At 52.6% G+C, this 18,821-nt stretch overlaps 1 protein-coding gene across 1 annotated transcript; it reads right to left on the bottom strand.

The window, feature by feature from the left end:
- Window positions 1-850: 850 nt before the first annotated feature.
- On the bottom strand, window positions 851-18,402 carry LOC311202569 (A-kinase anchor protein 1, mitochondrial-like). The gene is made up of 14 exons (XM_084277155.1): window positions 18,291-18,402; window positions 16,959-17,032; window positions 16,630-16,763; window positions 15,837-15,912; window positions 5,788-5,921; window positions 5,184-5,310; window positions 4,687-4,817; window positions 4,108-4,285; window positions 3,670-3,820; window positions 3,424-3,491; window positions 2,629-2,702; window positions 2,258-2,323; window positions 1,986-2,123; window positions 851-956 (listed from the first exon to the last, which is right to left on the bottom strand). Exons 5-13 carry the CDS (start codon window positions 5,902-5,904, stop codon window positions 2,055-2,057), a joined length of 981 nt encoding a protein of 326 aa, XP_084133281.1. The 5' UTR covers window positions 5,905-5,921; window positions 15,837-15,912; window positions 16,630-16,763; window positions 16,959-17,032; window positions 18,291-18,402; the 3' UTR covers window positions 851-956; window positions 1,986-2,054.
- Window positions 18,403-18,821: the final 419 nt, after the last annotated feature.

Raw genomic sequence — 18,821 nt, 5'->3', positions numbered from 1 at the left:
TGTCCTGTCAGCACCAGCAGCCCATGGAGAGGGAGGCCCACACCAGAGCAGGATTGCTGTGGGGACGTGTGACCCCGTGAGTGACGAAGCTGAAGCAGTCTGGGCCCAAGAGACTGACCCCATGGAAGGGACCCACACTGGGGCTGTTTTACTGATATAAAATGCCAAGGCAGTTTCCTGAGAGGGATGTTTCTGCTTTACAGCTCGATTTTACCAGATTATAAATTAATAGTGACAAATGGATCCGATTTCAGCAATGGATGTGATTTGGGGGGTGCTCTTGCACCTCTCTGGTGTCGTTTTCTGGTGCCCCCTGCACTCCCTGATTATCACATGCAGACACAGAAAGGTTCTCAATAAATGACTTTTAATGGAAAAGCAGAACAAAAGAGTCAACAAAGGTACTAAATCCATCATCAAAAACTTTCTTCCTTTCTTCCCACCCACCACCCTTCCCTCTCATGTTCCCCCAGCCCTGCAACAGAGCTGAGTAAGATGGCAGTGCCTGGCAGGCTGTCCTATTCCATGGGGACATCGGTGTCCACAGAGATGTCACAGCCTGTGACACTGTCCACATCCATGGGACTGGGGTGGTGTTGAAGTCCAGTGTGTCCACATCCATGGGCACAGGCGAGATGACACAGCCCACTTCCAACCCCGCCACCACCCACCATCTGTGACTGGGAGCTCCGGGACGCCGGCACCGGTTCACACCCGGGAAGGCATCCCCGTGTCTCCAAAACCCTACGCCGGGAATGGCCCTTCTTCATCATCTGGCAAGAGACAGCAGCTGGAAAGGAAAAGGCCCAATCCCCCCCAAACACCCCCGGGAATCAGACCAAAGGGAGACTTGTCACCGGTAAAGGATTTATTGCTCTGTGCTCCCCAGCACTACCGATGGGATCAGGACTGTGCACATCCAGGGAAGCTCAAGGACTTTGTTTAGATTTCCCTGTCTGGAAGAGAAATACATTATTTTTTTTTCTGGTCTTACTAGGTGACTAAAATCACACAAGAAACCTGACCTACTCACATGGGAAAGAGATCAGTCAGCCACTAATTAGCAGAAAGAGACTGCATTCCCATTATTGGTCACTCTATCTGCCCATTTCTCCCTTTTTTTTTTTTATGTGAAGTGGTTGGTAGTGCAAAACCTAAGGAGACACTCTATATGGCTTTTCAAAATGATATAGATATTTTGTTCCCTAACTTTTGCCTTTTGACAGGGTCTGAATAGCCCTTCAAACCCTCATTATTTCTTCCATAAGGCTTAAAGGGTATCCATCAGCTCCTTCAGTGCAGTTAGCCCTTGATAGGATTGACACTGTCATAGGAATGATAGCTGATAGGAAGATCAGTCTGACTCTCACAGTGAGGAGAAAAACCCCACAGGCAGGTGGATTTTTCCACCAGAGAAGGGAGTGAGAAGATGTAAGAAGCCAGGGAGGAAGGAGGGAGGGGGAAGGAGAATGAGGCCCTCCAGGTGCCGGAGAGAGAGATTCCCCTGCAGCCTGTGGAGAAGACCATGGTGGAGTGGGTGTCCCCTCACAGCCCATGGATAAGGATGGGGAGCAGAGACCATCTATGGCCTGTGGAGAGGTTGATCCACGCATAGGCAGGTTTGCTGGGGGACTTGTGACTCTGTGGGGGACCAGGCTGGAGCAGTCTGGGCCCGAAGGTCAGCACCCATGGAAAGGAGTCCTGCTGAGAGGCCTGTGGTGAGGAGATGACTCCCCAGTAGAGAGGACTCATGCTGGAGAAGTTGGAGGACTGTCCCCTGTGGGTGGGACACCACAGTGCCGCAGGTGAAGAGGGTGGATGTGTGGAATGCCCCCCCAGCTAAGAAGGAACTCAGGAGGAACAGACTGAAAACCCCCATTCCCTGCCCCACCCCACACCATGTTAGGGGGGGAAGAAGGGAATAAGGTTGTGAAAGTACTTTAGGTTGCTAAGAAGAGAGGGGTGAGGGGAAGGTGCTTTAAGACCTGGCTGTGCTTCTCATTATCTTGACTCTGGTTCACTGGGTGTGTAGTTGTAGTAGTAATAAATCACTTTTATTCTGTGCTGAGTCTGTTTTGCTGAGCCAGTCCTCTTTCTACTAGAGCTCTGTTCACTGACAGCATCTAAAGGGGGGGAAAAGAAGTAGAAAGGTGAACAGGCCACTGGGAAGAACCATCAGCCAGTTGCTATGCCACCCTCTGCATCACCATCGTCAACTCTAACAGTGTCGAATAAACAGGCATGTGGCCAGACGCACCTCATCTCCCATCGAGTTCCAGAGCTCTACCAGTGGCAGACCTGTTGCACTGTCATAATTTGTGACCTGGAAAAGACAGACCGACATCAGCGTGCAGACAGACACCAGTCCTGGTCGCAAGCCTGAGCGATTCTCAGCAGTGCCCTGCCCTGAGCCACAGAGTTGGCACGGCCAGCGTCAGCCACAGCGCTGCCGATGCTGCACCAGGAAGGTCTCAGCACCAAGGTTTCTCCAACAGAGCCCTGCCCAGCAGCCGGGCGTCCAAGCTGGGCCTTTGTTCTGGCCTGGAGCACACACAGGATGCTGGGGGAGAGGGGACAACAGCAGCACTCAAAGCAGCAGCAAGGCTTTCCCAGACAGCTCCCACTGACCTGCGCCAGCAGGACTGCGCCTCTGGTCATCTCCACAACAGCAGCGTCTGCTTGGGATGAGAAGTGGTCCTCGTCTGTGGAGAGAGCAGAGCGGGAGACAGCAGATGAGATGGGGCCAGGCTTCACAGGCCAGGAGGGACTATGCAACCAACCCTGCCTGACCTCCGACTGCAGCCCAGCCAGAGAACCCTCCCCTGCCACCGCTCGAGGCATTTGCTGGACCCAGCCTATCGAGCTGGAGGTCACACAAGTATTATCCCTGCTGTGCTGCCGAAGGGAAAGGACCGAGCGCTTTCTAAAGCCACCTTCATGTGAACACCAGCAGCGGGTGAATTGGGAGGCTTGAAAGGCAGAAGAGCAGACTTTTCATCTGCCATTGCTGTTTTGACTCTGACTAGTAGGAAAATCTCAGGTGTTTGTCTAGCAGATTAAAAGCTAAGTTTGCCTTGGGAACTCCTGCGGGACAGAAGGTGGCAGAGTAGCTCCAGCTACTTCACCTATACCCTGCCCATCCTGCCAACCTGCTCCTCAGTAAAGTCATTCCTTCTCTCCTCCCTCCACACAGGAGAAAGCCTGGCCCTTCCCCATCTCTCCCCTGGAGCCTGACAGGTTGTGCCACACTCGCTCGCACATTTGGAAGAAAATATGTTTCTCCAGCCCTCACTCCAGTCCCTCCAGAGGCTGCGCTCGCCAGGGGAGGGAGAAGGCTGAGACAGAATCATGGCTGGTACACAGCTGGCACCCAGGGAAACCTGCCGGAGCACCACCCAGGGTACGTCTCGAGAGCTCCGTTACCTGCCAGTGGGACCACGTTATCCAGTAAAACTTCTGCTGCTTGGAAAGGCAGCGATAAGAAGTCAGACCTGGAAGAAAAGGGAACAAACCCAAAGAAGTTGGATTTAAGTTTCTCCTGTGTCCTTGAAGGTTACAGCAATTAATCAATTGCTTTAGCAGGAATTCAGTTTAAAAGTAACGACCCTCCAAAGACCCCAGACCACGCTCCCAGCAATCCAAGCGGTGGCAGCAGCAGGAGCTACAGACCTGATCTTCCTGAGCTGGTGGATCTTCACTCTCTCATAGCCTCCGTAGTCCACGTAGCGGAGCTCCACTTCACCTGTCTCCTCAAAGTACCTATTGACTTGAGCCCGTAACCACACCCCATCCAGAGCCGGAGCCGCGCAGATCGTGCCAACTGCAAAGCACAAGAGCTCAGGGTGAGTGGATGCCCAGAAACGAGCCCTTCGGGTGGATCAGCCACGCTGCGCAGCGACCTCCTGAGCACCAACAGCATTCCTTCTGCTGCTCCCATCTCCCTTCCACACCCCTGCCCCTCCATCAGACCCGCCTGCAGCTGCGACTCAGCAGAGCTGCCTTGGACTCTCAAGTCTGTCTGCCACCACCATGCTCAGGGGCATCAGGCTCTTGCACAACCCTACAAGTTTCGCAAGTGAACAGCGTCTCAGCAATTGAGTTACTTGCCTTCTACTGGAGTTGGCAGAGTGGGAATATCCGGTTGGGAGTAGCAGACATTCATGTGCTGGCCAAGTCTACGCAGGACACAGAAAGTGGGGTGTGTATGCTGCTGTAAAAACATGTGGCCAGCATTGACTTGGTTTGACACCACCACTTCTACAGCAGTTCCCTCTGGGAGGCACAGCTGTCACGTGGAAGAAAGAAAATCTTGTTAGAGTTCACTGCAACACAAGCTTCATTCACAGCCACTCCATGGTCCACCAGCGTGGCCTGAGGCTGACAGCCATGGGTGCAAAATCCCTGCCACTCCAGCATTTGACTTCCAAAGGCTGCTCTGGATCAGGAGCATAAAGTTACTCCATGCTGCTCTCAAGGACATCAGACTTGGGGCAAGGCCACCTTCCAACAGGAAGATCAGTCTGACCCGTTACAGTGACACAAGCCAGGCAAGAGAGAGCTACACAAAACCAGCCTGGCTGTGAGGGCCTCTGTGAACCAGCCACCTGCATGGAGTGTACTGCGACAGCGGTGACCAACAGCAGCCTTTGCCCCCGACATCAGCGCAGCCAGAGAGCTGGGACTTACCCAGCAAGTCGTCGGGAGAAAACGAGGCGTTGGTGGTGTTGGTGGAGGTGGAGTGTGGACGTTGGTGAGGCGCAGACTTCTGAACTTCTGGCCGATCAGGCTCAGTGCTTTTTCTACTTGCTGAGGGAAGCCTGGAAGATAAACGTCCCGTAGAAAGTCTGTGGCACAGCTATGCTGAGGACACCCCCCACCCCGTGAAGAAACAGAGCTGCCAAAAGTTGTCTGCACCACATCAACAGCTTCAGGTTCCACAGACCGGCCGTGTAGGTGGCTGTCAGACCAACGTGAGACACTCAAGACCACCAGGCCCCAATCGCACCGCTTTAGCTTCCAGGATGAACCCAGTTCACTGGCAGGTAGTTTTCACCCACAATTAATGTAACATCCTTCACAGGCAAGGCTTGCATTTGCAGATACGTGCTGTTTAATTCCTTGCCCATCTCATTCTGGCCCCCGAGCTACATATTGGACCACAAACACAGAGACGTTTCGCTTACCTTCAATGTGACAGACTTGAGAGTCATGCAGATGAGGTGGTGAGGAGACATAAATTTTGGCCCCAGATGTTTGCTTTAGGAAGTTCATGAATCTTCCTTGTTTGCCAATCAAGCGGCCAACTAAACCCTTTGCGAAAGAGAGGAAAGCAGCAGTCAAGAGAAGGAATGGAGGTCAAACCACACTCCCTGCTGGGGCTTATTTCACCCATGTGCCCAGTTCCTGTAGCGCAGGGCCAGGCAGGATAAGTAAAGGCCATGCTGGACCAGTGCAGAGCTGGTCTGGGATAAGTCAGGCTAGATACAGGCCAGTAAATACCGCTCATTTTCATAGATTCATCTTCACATCTTGGAGAACAACATGGATGGAAGATAACAGGGAACAATGAGCCAGTGATACCCTGAACACAGCCCTGAGACGCCTCATGCTTACAGCTGGGACTGGCTCTTCACCCCTGTTGAGTCTAACGCTATGCAAAACACTTCAGTCCTTGTTATTTGCTGCTGATCTCCCTGGGATGGCTCTGAGCCAGCACCAGCCTGGAAGAAGCGGGAGATGGGTAGGGAGCGCAGGGCAGGATGTGCGAGCAGGCCAGCGGCTGCTTACCCTTGGGACCTCTATTTCCCAGCTGACCAGGTCAGGCTCGGTGGAGGTTTCTTCAGGCCTTGACTTCTGGCCTGTCACCATCTTCCCCATGGCACAGCCACTGCCCACAGAGTCCATGGTTTTGACATCCAAGTCTACGAGACATGCACACGTGTCAGAGTTCAGACAGCCCTCCTGAGCCAGCTACCAGACACCAGGCCAGGAAAATGCAGCGTTTCACAGAGCTTCTCCTCTGCACTCAGCCAGGAGGCTCCTGTACTGGGGTCTGGGGTATTTCAGAGAGGGGAAAGTCCTGCTGCACGTCACCTACCCAAAGTTTCCTTTTAGACCTGAAGAAAAGGCTGCACAGCTCTAGGAATGCAGCAGAGGCCTGAGTTCAGCAGGACTCCTTCCAAACAGTGCCACGGTGCACAAAGTCAAGCCAAGACACAAAGTCAAAGCTACCAGCGTGAGGAGAGCCACGCTAACAGAGCTGCTGCAGAGAGGGACTCTGCAGTTCCCCATGGCTTCATCAGGGCTCTTCACAGGGAGTTCAGCACGTGGGGGGGCCATGCCAGCTCTTCACACGGAACTGACAGGGTTCAGGGCACTTGGTCTGCAACTGACTGACTCAACCACAGCTCCTCAGAGCACAACTCTGCCTCGCCCAGCAGCACCTCAGAAACCTGCTGCCATCCAGCTTCCATTCAGCAGCAGCCCATAAAGACAGAAGGACCCCGTGCTTACTGGAGGCTGCCTCAACAGAAGCAGAAACCATTCGCATGAGCAGGTCTCAAACCAGCGGGGTGTTCAGCACCCAGACACGGCCCATTTCACTGCGCTACTCAAGCACATGCTTCACTTTGGACAGCAAACTCCGTGCTGAAAGGGGACCAGCCCATTCACCCCTTTGCAGCAGACCCTGAAATTCACCCAGCTAACACCGGAGCCAACAGCGATGGGAATTCCGAGAGCAAATGCAAACCCACCCGTACAAGGGCTGAATCTTCCTCTACTGAGGAAGTTAAACATGGAGAGGATAGATATGGACATGTTCTGAAGCAGAAGGGGTACAGCACATAAAACTCTTGGTCCCCATGTATTTGTAGGAGGATTTTGAAATCCCTTACCTCCCGAGGGACCTTCACCCATCCCTGCTGCCCTGCTACTGCCACGATGCAAGGCCAGTTCATCCTCTTTCTGCAGGCCTTCACTGTGGGGCATGATGCTGCCTTCAGGCAGAGCCAGGGCGGGAGGTTTTTCTGTTGGTGCTGAGCTCTGCTCAGCAGGCACATCTTGGCTTTCAGGTGCCTTCAGCAAGTCCAGCTGCTGGCCTGATGCATCAGACCACGACATCTCCAACGGGGCCTCCGCACTCGTCCCACCTTCAGATGCAGGTGCACAGCCAGAGGAAGCAACGCTTGCCAACTCCAGGGGCAGGGAGGCCGAGGTTTCATCCCCTGGGCACTGCTCTTCCTTGGAGGCTGCCTCTCTGGCCTCAGTGATCGCTGCTGGCACTTCTTTCTGCTGCTCTTCAGCAGCTCTTTCTTCCTGACTAGAGCTGGCAGACTTCTTCCTTTGGCAGTACAGCCACCAGCAGCCAGCAAGTGCCACCACTCCAGGTATGGCACACAGCAGGACTCTCTGGAAGCGCCCAGCCATTTTACACAGCCTCAGGGATTACAGCTGGGAGGAGAAACAAGAAAGCACCTTACAGTCATCACTGGCAAAGTAACACAAAGGCTGAAGCTACATAAATGCCTGAAGGTGTTTCTGTGAGCACCAACAGGGTTGTTTTCCAGCCGCTCCTTAAATTCACGTCCCTACCAGAGAGCACACAACACGTTCCTACCTAAGACTGGGGATATATGGACATTTTGCACCAAGACTTCTGGATTTCACCTTATTTCACCTTTATACTTCAAACAATTTCACCAGGCAGAATCAAGGCAGACCAGAGAGCCCTGGGGGTGTGACTGGAAAACACTGGTGCCCAAGTTGGCTTTTCCTCCTTCTACTGAACGGGCTGGGAAATCTCACGCCTCTCAACTCCTGGCTACGCAGCTGGGACTAAGGCCAGGGGTTTGGCCTGGACAACAAGGGGATGTTCTTTGGTGACTCCAACCTGTTGGAGAGGGACAGGATCCACCCGTCTGAAAGGGGCCCTCAGGAACCCCAGACCCAGGAGGTAGGATAAAGTCTGGAGAAAGGGCAGACTGAGTAAATACCAGCTTTACCATCTCTACTGTCACCCGACTGAGCCATCAAAGAGAAGATTTAAGAAATGAAGAAGAGAAGAAAAGGAAATTCCTCCCAGGCTTCCCAGGGAGGCTGGGGAGTCTCCTTCTCTGGAGGGTTTCAAAACCTACCTGGATGCTGTCGTGTGTGACCTGCTCGAGGTGATCTCCCCTGACAAGACTGGAGGTGATCCCCCCCGACAAGACAAGAGGTGATCCCCACAGACAAGACTGGAGGTGATCTCCCCTGACAAGACAAGAGGTGATCTCCCCAGACAAGACTGGAGTTGATCTCCACGGACAAGACTAGAGGTGATCTCCCCAGACAAGACTGGAGGTGATCTCCCCAGACAAGACTGGAGTTGATCTCCCCAGACAAGACTGGAGGTGATCCCCCCCGACAAGACAAGAGGTGATCCCCCCAGACAAGACTGGAGGTGATCTCCCCTTACAAGACAAGAGGTGATCTCCCCAGACAAGACTGGAGGTGATCTCCACGGACAAGACTGGAGGTGATCCCCCACAACAAGACTAGAGGTGATCTCTCCTGAAAAGACAAGAGGTGATCTCCCCAGACAAGACTAGAAGTGCTTCCGCTCTGGGAAGTGACCTCCCAACTAATGCCCCTCTGACAGAGGTGTCACTGGTTGGTCACCAGAGGTCCCTGGCAACCGTTGCTATTCTAGACCTCTGTTGGGTGTTTGCTTGGCAACAGTTGGTTGCCTTGAGACAGGGGGGCAGCAGGTGAAAACCAGGATGTACGTCTTGCAGGTGGGGACAAAGCCAGGAGATTCAAGATCCTGTCAAACTTGAGATTTATTAGTCCATCTGCAGCAGATACAGGACTGATTTTTTAATTACTATTTTTTAAGAGAATAGGCATAGCAGGAAAGTCCTAGTAATAAAAGAAGCGAGAATGAATGCAACCTGAAGTATCTCTGTTCATCATACTCACAGGACCCGTGCTCTTTAAACAAGGTCACACAACCCTGGACTCACACCCATATTTCTCCCATTTCTCCAGCTCCTTCATGGCCTCTGCTGGGCAGCCCCGTCCCTGCCCCCAGCACAGCTCCTCTCCTCTTTCTAGCTTTAGCCTTACCAAACACTGGGATGTCTGACCTGATACTCCCAGGAGATTTGAAGGGAGTGCTGTAACTGCTTTCCAGACTGGGAGGGAATCCGTTCTTGATGCTTTCAGTTGCCTCTGCTGTGTCCCGTGTTTGTTCTGGCATTTCTGGCTGTGGCATGTTTTTCCAGTAGATCAGTCATGGTGGGGGAAAGCCTATCGAAGGGCTGACCTCATCAAAACATGCTCTGGCCACAATGAGTGTTGGGTTTTCAGCAACATCAGGGCAGGTGACAGGGAGTTCTCCTGATGGGCGTTCAAAGCGCGTGCGAGAATCACGTGGGGGTGGGGGAATCCCCATTTGGAGCCCTGGTACTTTTCTGTCCCGCCTGTTGCACGTTCTGCTCCTAAAGCTGTGAAGCTGAAAGGGTTTGCTGGTCTCTTAGAATCAGGAATTACAAGAATCACAAGAATCACCAGGTTGGAAGAGACCTTTGAAGATCATTGAGTCCAACGGTTCCCATCCTGTGCTAAACCAGATCCCTGAGCACCTCATCTACCCTTTTTTTGAAGACATCCAGGGATGGTGACTCAACCCCCTCCCTGGGCAGCCTGTTCCAGCCCTGCAACTCTTTCAGTAACAAATTTTTTTCCAATATCCAATCTAACCCTGTCCTGGCACAGCTTCATGCCATTTCCCCTTGTTCTATCTTCTGTCCCCTGGCTGAAGAGACCATCACCCACCTCTCTACAACCTCCCTTCAGGTAGTTGTAGGTGGTGATAAGGTCTCCCCTCAGCCTCCTCTTCTCCAGGCTAAACATCCCCAGCTCCCTCAGCCATTCCTCATAGGATTTGCCCTCCAGCCCCTTCCCCAGCCTGGTTGCTCAACTAGAAGGGCCTAAACGTGTCCTTTCAACGGGATATTTCTGATGCTTTTATTGGAATGTGCTTCTGTTAACTGCTCAAGACCTGAACAGTCATCTGCCGTTCTCTGGGCTGTGATTTGGCAAGGGGTATCAGGAGTGTAATTTCCACAGTCCCTCTATTCCTTCCCATTCCCCAGCCTGGGCTGGCTCTCAGTGTTGGGACTCCCTCCCTCGCTGTGGATGTGAAATCATTCTGACTCTGTCAGCTCACGCTTTAAGACCCATCACTGTCATCTGGGTGATTATAAAGCTTAGGGATCTTTCTTACAGAAGCTCATTTGGATTGTTTTTGAAACTATGGGCTTTCACCGAAGGTGCAAGCAGGATACTTCAGTGGGCTTGTCTTTGACAGGAAATCCTGGTGCCCAAGGGCTGCCAGTTTGGTCAGGGGGAGCCCGAGGGTGCGACTTGAAGTCACCCAGTGACAGCAGTGATCCCACCTTGGAGAACTTGAACAACCTTGGGTATGAGCCACAGCAGCGTCTCTCAGATTGATGATGCAGTGGTAAGAAATGCTTTTTTCATTCGTGGGGATAAAGGATGGCTGGTCTTCCATGATGCATTTTTGTAACGTCAGTTCCCATCACAGGCTTGCCCAGCCTCAGGCCGTCCTTGTTCCAAAGCCCATTTGCTTGCAGTAAGCACACTGACCTTTCAGGAGGGGGTGATTTCCCCTAGGTGGGGGACAGTCCTGGTTTCACGCCAGGATAAGAGTCAATTTTCTTTCTAGCAGCAGGTGGAATGCCCCTCCCTGTGCTGAGATGGGGGGAGGAAGGGAGTAAATTTACGATTAAAGTCAAGTCTGCAAAGAAGGGAGGGATGGGGGGAAGGTTCTTTAAGATCTGGAGGAGGAAAGCAGCTTGTGAGGAATTGCCAGAAGCCCACTCCCCAGTCCCTGCACTTCCCCGTGCCATGTTGGCAGGGGTAAGGGGGGAGAAGGGAGTAAAATCATGATGACGTTTAAATCTGCTGAGAAGGGGAGAGGTGGGGGGAAGGTGCTTTAAGACCTGGCTGTGCCTCTCATCACCTGACTCTGGTTCCCTGGGTGTGTAGCTGTAGTGTAATAAATTAGTTTTCTTTCTTTTATTCTGTGCTGAGTCTGTTTTGCCCATTGCACTAATTGGACAGTGATCCCTCTGTCCTTATCTCCACTCCTAAGCCTCCCAGTATATATTTTCTCCCGTTTGACTGAAAAGGGGAGTGAGAGAGTGGCTTTGGTGGGCATTTGGGCTCTAGCCAGGGCCAAACCAGCACAGAAAGTTGAATGCTGGAGCTGTGTATAAATGTGAGTGAATGAGATGTGCATGAAGCCAGTGTGGAGCTTTGATCAAAGGTTCTGTTATCCCCTGAGGGGTGCAGATGGAGAGAAGCAAAGCATAAAAAAAAGCCCCACAACCCAACCCCCCTGTGGGTGCCTGGGTAAAGGTAAGAAGTGAAAAGGGAACCCCCTTTTCACTTCTTACCTTTACCCAGGCACCCACATAAAAAAAAGCATTTTTCAAAAAAAGGAAAAAAGGAAAAGAAAAAACCCACCAACAAAAACCCCATCCAAAAACCATTGTTGAAATATTGTTTATGTGTTTGATGTGGAATATAATTGGGCATCACTCAGGAGTTAAGGTCAGCCACCCATTATGAGAAAGGGCAAAACCAGTTAGCATTAACAATAGGATTAAACAATGCCCTGTTAAACCTGAGGCAAAACAGGGAATTAAAAGGTTGATCAACAAATTTTTGGAAGATAAGATTTTAGAAGGGTATGAATCAAGTTCTAACACACCCATTGTACCAGTGTGAAAGCCAAGTGGTGGGTATAGATTGGTACAGGATCTAAGAGCAGCTGGACCTTGCACCCAGTAGTGACAAATCCTTACACAGTGTTGACTGCCCTGAAGGAACATTATCAGTGGTTTACAGTGCTTGATTGAAAAGATGCTTTTTTGCATAAACCTGGAAAAAGAGTCATAAATGATTTGCTTTTGAGGGGGAGGGTCCACACACAGGGCACAAGGTACAGCTGACCTGGACACGGCTGCCCCAAGGGTTTCAAAACAGCCTGACCAACTTTGGCAGCCAATTAGCAAAGGAACTGGAGATCTGAACAAACGAGGAGACAGTGACTCTGCAACCAGAACAGCTGCTCTTGCAACACCTGGATGGTATTCTAACAGCTACCCAAGAGAAGTCAGCCTGGATACAGGGAACCATTGGACTGCTAAACTTTGGGGGACTTCATAGGTACAAGGTATCCAAGAAGAAAGCTCAACCTGCAAGTGAAACTGTAATATATTTGGGCCTGGAGATTTCACAAGGACAACAAATGCTGGGGACAGACCGAAAAGAGGGAATTTGTGGTGTTCCAGAGCCTTGGACTGTACTGAGAGCCTTTCTGGGAGTGGCAGGATGGTGTTGGCTCTGGACCAGGCATTGTGGCCAAACAGCCAAACCACTGTGTGAAGGCCAGGAGTCTCCCCCTTTTATATGTAATAGACACCAACAAAAGGCTTTTTGGAAACTTAAAACCAGCCTTGGTGACAGCACCAGCCTTGGGATTACCGGGCTTAACTAAAGACTTCCACTTCCTTGTCCACGAACGGCAACATCTGGCTATGGGAGTTCTGATCCAGAGAATGGGAAGCTGGGAAAGACCAGTGGGATGCTTTTCCAGGCAACTGGACTTGGTAAGCAAAGGATGAGCCTCTTGCCTACGGGAGGGACAAGAGCCATCACGGGCGGTGTTCAACATATGGTGGTCCCAGTGTTGGAACAAAAGGGGACACACTGGCTATCCCCTAGAAGGAGGATGAAATACCAGGTAGCTCTTACATAACAAGATGATGTAACCTTGAAAAGTCCATGTCCATGGAGCACTATGGAAAGAAGGAGGACTACTGTCCTCCCAGGGCCAAATATTTAGCATCTAAAGGAATTTTTACAGTTCTTGTTGGTTCAAGAACCACTCCAAGCAGCAATCCTACCTCTGTAAAGCACATCAGACTGGAAATACAGAAATAGCAAAAGGAAAGATTCAGAAGGACTCTCAAGAGTCAGGTCATATTGCCTCCCTTAATCATGGGAGAAATATTGCAGATAAGACATTAAGAATGCCACTGGGGTGCAGACACCCTGGTGATGTTCAAGATTGCTGAATCAGAGGCTTGGATCCACTACACCAGAGGGAAGAAGGCAACACCCACTAGCTGGAGAGTGGTTGGAGATCCAGAGACTTTAAAGTTACCTTTGAAACATGATTAACAAATCTGTTTTTCTGTTTGCTCTGCAGTCTGTGAAGGTGGAAACATGAATAAAAGAGAAACTGTTGCCACACCCAGCGCAGGTAACAAGTAGTACTCAGAGACAAACCTGTAACTTGGCAAGCAAAAGCAAGTGAACAAGCTTGGATAAGAAAATAAATACAAACCAAGTATCAATAGCAGGTAAAACTAAAGTATCATTTGATGAAAGAATTTGCAAATTGGCAAAATATATCACAAATGAATTCAGGATGGTTTACACTATGCTCAATTGGAAGAAATCTCCCTTTAAAGGAAATCAAAGTTTGCATTTGGCACAAGTGAAAAGATCCACCAGCATGTGACAATTTGACATTCAGTGAAGCCACAATTTGAGTATGTGAAAGTATTGAGTATAATTATCAATACATTCAAAGGGGGAAATGTTACAGTCACCCTAATAAAATAGCTTCACTTCTAGGTTATTTTGGTTTTAGTGTAGGATTCGATTTTGATTTTAAAGGAGTTAGAGCAGCTGTGAGAATATAAGGAAAAGAAAGAAAAAACCCCACTCCAAAATGATTGTTGAAATACTGTTTATTGGGTCAACGCCGCTCTGTTCCCAAAGAGCTTCACACCAGAATGGCTTTTTCCCATCAGCCCCCCTTTATACTGGGCAGGATGTAATTGGTATGGAATACTCTCTTTGGCCAGTTTGGGTCACCTGTCCTGGCTTCGCCCCTCCTTTCTCATGAATAGAGAAATAGGAAGAGCTGAGAAAGTCCTTGACTGTCTGACAACAACTAAAACCATCAGGGTGTTATCAGCACTGCTTTCATTTTAACACCCAAACACAGCATTCCATCTGCTGCTACAAAAGAAGTTAACTCCATCCTGACCAAAACCAGGACACTGCTGAACACACCCCTTCTAATACACCCCAGGATGCCATTGCCCTTCTTAGCCAGGAGGGCACATTGCTGGCTCATGCTCATGCTGCAGCATATGAAGGGGGTCAGCTTTCAGAGGAGATTCTCTCCAAACCAACTTTTGCTCAGATACATAGAAAGGTCACTTATCAACACACTGAACTTCTGAGAGAACCGCTTATTAGACATCTGAAAGACGGGAAGTTTCCAAGTCTCGGAAGACACTGGAGAGCTGAGCAGCATCAAAATGACCAAAGAGCAAGCAGAGGTGGAAACCTGCTGAGAAAAGTGAAGTGCATACATGTATCTAGGCTACTGAGAAGACAAAACAACCACCAAAATTCATACTAAATACAGACTGGTCCTAATGTGAGTTCCATGGCCAGTAATATGCCAAAGATGAGCTGCTTAGAAACATCCAGTCCTCAGTTTCCACATGGCATCCTTAAGCTCCTGGTTCCTCATGCTGTAGATGAGGGGGTTCAGTGCTGGTGGAAACACTGAGCAAAGAAATGATGCTAACAGGTCCAGAAATAGGGAGGACATGGGGGGGGGCTTCAGGTGGGAAAAAAGACAGCAGTGCTAAGGAACAAGGAGACCACGGCCAGGTGAGGGAGGCAGGTGGAAAAGGCTTTGTGCTGTCCCTGCTGCGAGGGGATCCTCAGAACGGCCCTGAAGATCTGCACAGAGGACACCACAATGAACACAAAACAGCCAAAACCTAAACAGGTAGTCACCAAAATGAGTCCAGTTTCCCTGAGGTAGGCATCTGAGCAGGAGAGCTTGAGGATCTGGGGGATTTCACAGAAGAACTGGTCAACAGCATTGCCCTTGCAGAGGGGCACTGAAAATGTATTGCACGTGTGCAGCACAGAATAGAGAAACCCACTGCCCCAGGCAGCTGCTGCCATGTGGACACAAGCTCTGCTGCCCAGGAGGGTCCTGTAGTGCAGGGGGTGGCAGATGGCAACGTAGCGGTCATAGGCCATGACAGTGAGAAGAAAGAGCTCTGTTGAGATCAAACATACAAAGAAAAAGAGTTGAGCCACACATCCTGTGTAGGAAATGGCCCTGGTGTCCCAGAAGGAATTGGCCATGGCTTTGGGAACCGTAGTGGAAATGTAGCCAAGGTCAACAATAGAGAGGTTGAGGAGGAAGAAGTACATGGGGGTGTGGAGGCTGTTGTAACAGGCTATGGTGATGATGATGAGGCCATTTCCAAGAAAAGAAACCAGGACACCCCTACGTCTTCACATTCCCTGTGTTCTGTTACTTTAGAACAGCCTTGGATTTTCTCACTGGCAACTGCAGCAAGTTGCACTGGGCACGAGGTATCGCCAGGCTGAACCCCAGACTCAAACCCAACAAGGGTTCTGGGGATCTAACACCTCCAATCAATCCAGTTTCCTTCTGGCCAGCTGGCAGCAGCCGTATCGCAGCTGGAGCTGGCTGCATCCAAGGCAGCTCCGGGACTGAGATGCCGAGTAAAACGCCCGGCCCCGACCCAGCAGCAGCGCAGGGATACAGGGAAGAGACTGAGTTCCCACCCCAGCACTGCCAGACGCTACCGCGGGGCGATGCCGCCACAGCCCGTCCGTGAGCCGAGGGGGAGAGTTGCACCACACGCCAGGAAGAGCGCAGGAGAAACAAGCTCATGACTTCACATCAGCCTTACCAGTCTGCACCAGTTCTTCCTCCAGCACAGAACTTCTGGGTCTTTTCACTGCAGGCTCAGCAGGAAGGGCCTGAGTCTGGAACAGAAACAAAGAAAGCACCACCCTGAGTTTAACCTGAACACCAGCCCAAGCCAGCGGAAACTTCCAGAAATGGAGGCAGCTCTGGTCTGACTTGGGGACCGGGATGTGCTGGCTCAGAGTGCAGGAGAAGGATCTTTGCAGGATCTCTGACCAGCACGCTGCCCTTTGGGTTTGATTGTTAATATGGGCTCTCTTATGTGCAGTGATTAAACCCCCTCAGGCTTCCTGCCCAGTGCCCCTCGGGCAGCTCCTCAGCATTCCAGAGTTCAGCCCTGACTCTGGCTCGGGGACAGCTGAGCCCCTCAGAAAGGGGTTTTGTACAAACAAAGAGTCAATGGTGCTCTCAGGGACAAATAATAGAGCACGAGGGTTTCTTACTCCTCTCACCCTATGGGGCAGTAAGAAACACACTGCACCTCCCAACCAAACTAAGGGGTCAAGCAGCTCAGGATTTGTTTATACAGAGCCAAAGTCCTATGGGAATCCTCTCCCAGGCCGGTGGACACCAAACCCAGCAGAGAGGGCTTTATCCAGAGGAAGCAGGTGATTGTTCTCACAAGGTCATGTGTTTTGGGTGCTCCTTCCTCAGCTCCACGTGCCAGAGCAGAGCAGGCAAACCTGAGCGAGGCAAACCCAGCACACAAGAGGCACCTGCTGTCAAGGGAAAAGAAGAGCCTGAGGCTGCACAGGTTCAGGAAAGTCTCTGCTAACCTCTCCTGCAGACTCTGCTCCTGGAGTGCCATTGCTGAGGGAAGCCTGGCGTTTCCTTGCTGCCCTGGCTGGTACCTTCACCGCAGCAGCAAAAACCTCTTCAGCCTTCTCTTCATACCCAGGGATGGCAGCATCTAAACAACAAAGGCAGGCCACGTGAGAGTGTGAATTAAGAGGGGTTAGGATTGCCATTTGCATGGCAGCCCAGCTCCTCGATCCCACCCAAAGCAGTGGGATTCATTCCAAGCTGCACACCCTTCTGCAGTTTCAGAAACCCCTCAGTTTTCCAAGGGATGCCAAACCCCAGAAGAACCAGGGCTGTGAACAACCTTTGTCATGGGCGGCACCTGCTTGTAGCTTTGGAGGTTCCTGCCCATCAGGATGTTCCACAGGCTGCTGAGGGCTGAGGAAAGAACACACAGAACAGGGATTTACAACTATGGGTGAGCTTCACACAAGCAAAACTTCCAGAGCTAATTGCTGTAGTTCCCCTTCCAAGCCCCATCAGGATCATCTCAGACACACACAGAGCCACCGCAGGGTATCCCCCGCCTCTCCCAGCCACGGCACTGCTAATTATCCCACTACAGTGGGGTAATTCCCTTCTCTTAATGCTTCTTCATGTGTTATGCTTGTTCCCAGCACCAAACACATGGCTTTGGCTAACATGGAACAGGGTTTTTTCTACTCTGCACAGGTTAACATCCCCCCCCCCAAGCCACACACTGCCCTTCAGCGAGGCAATGCCCCTGTGTACAACGCTGAGTTTCTCTCCCCAGGGGTCTCACCACCCACACCCACAGTTTTTCCTCTTTCTACCCTGGGAAAACCTCAAGGGGCAGAAATAACGACCAGCCTGTGGCTGAGAGCTCCGTGCAAGGACTCCCACAGGGGACCTGGGAACACCTTTGCCACCTTACAGCCCGTCCCAGCCAGCGCTGCTGGAAAACCCCTTTGCAGCGGGAGAGCAGCTGGAGCACCTGACGCGGCTTCCCTGGCACCGCTTCGCCCGCCATTCCCAGCGAGGGGTCGCTGAGGGAAACCGGGTCTCCCGCTCCCATCCTGCCAGGACAGCCAGCAGCGCCTGCACAGGCACCTTCCTGCCCTGGCACTGGGAACTACTACTGGTGCAGCCGGTGTCTCTCTCCACAAGACGCTCCTTCGCCTCAGGGACACAGAAGCCACAGGCACGGCATGGCCAACGCTGCCCATAGCAGGGGGCTGGAACAAGATGTATGTCTAAGGTCCCTTCCAACGCCGCCACCACCCACCATCTGTGACAGGGAGCTTGGGGATGCTGGTACCGTTAACACCCGGGAAGGCATCCCCGTGTCTCCACACGCCCTACGCCGGGACTCCCCCCCAGCCGCTGCTCCCCCCCACACTCACACACACAGAGCCCTCTGCTCCTGCCCCACGCACGCTCCCAGGGCCCGTTTCTTTCCCAACTCCCCGCTTCCCAGATGGAAAAGCCACCGGGGGGGAAGGAGGGGGGCGGGTTCGCCAGGGGCCTTCTCGGGGCGGGGGGACCCGCAGCTCCGCTCCCGCCCTGGGCTCGAACGCCGAGGAGAGGTCCCGCAGGCCGCACCCGGGAGGCCGCGGGGCCTCAGGGACGGGGCGAGGCCCTCGGGCGGCCGTACGGCCCGGGGCGGATCGCTCACCTGGGGGGCGGCCTCTGCAGCGGCGGCGCGGCCGGGGACGGTGCGGGGGGCGCGGCGGACGGAGGCGAAGAGGCCGCGGGGGGTCCGCAGGAGCCATCGGCACAGAGGCACCGGCAGCCCGCGGCCGGAACGCGCCCGTCCTGCGCCGCGCCCGGCACGGCACGGCCGCTCCCACCAGCGTGCGGGGCAGCCCCGCCATTGGCTCCGACCGCTGCCTGTCTGGGCGGAGCTGGGCCGGGCTGGGCCGTCCCTCCCCGGCTCTGCCCCCCGCTTGCCCGGCCCGGCCCTGCCCGGCCGCCCCTCCCAGGGCTGTGCGGGGCAGCCCCGCCATTGGCTCCTCCCGCCGCCTGTCTGGGGAGGCAGAGCCCGGGCAGGAGAGGGGCGGCTCTCTCCTCTCCTCTCTCTCTCTCCGCCCCCCCACCGCAGCCTCCGCGGCCCGGGGGACGCAGGTGGGTGGGAGCGGCCGGCGGCCCGGCTCCTGGGCAGGTTCCCCCTCCGGTCTCCTCCCCCCGGCTGGGGGGGGAAAGGGCT

The sequence above is a fragment of the Gallinula chloropus genome, assembly GCF_964237585.1.
Source record: "Gallinula chloropus genome assembly, chromosome: 31".
In the NCBI taxonomy this organism is placed as follows: Eukaryota; Metazoa; Chordata; class Aves; order Gruiformes; family Rallidae; genus Gallinula; species Gallinula chloropus.
Note: the sequence above shows the minus strand (reverse complement) of the source record. Positions and strands in the feature narration are given on the sequence as shown.

Coding starts and splice junctions, on each gene's coding strand:
- LOC311202569 (XM_084277155.1), bottom strand. CDS start 5,904: ATGGACTCTGTGGGCAGTGGCTGTGCCATGGGGAAGATGGTGACAGGC. Junction 4,286..4,686: donor TTCTCCCGACGACTTGCTGG/GTAAGTCCCAGC, acceptor TCCACGTGACAG/CTGTGCCTCCCAGAGGGAAC. Junction 2,703..3,423: donor TAACGTGGTCCCACTGGCAG/GTAACGGAGCTC, acceptor CTCTCTCCACAG/ACGAGGACCACTTCTCATCC.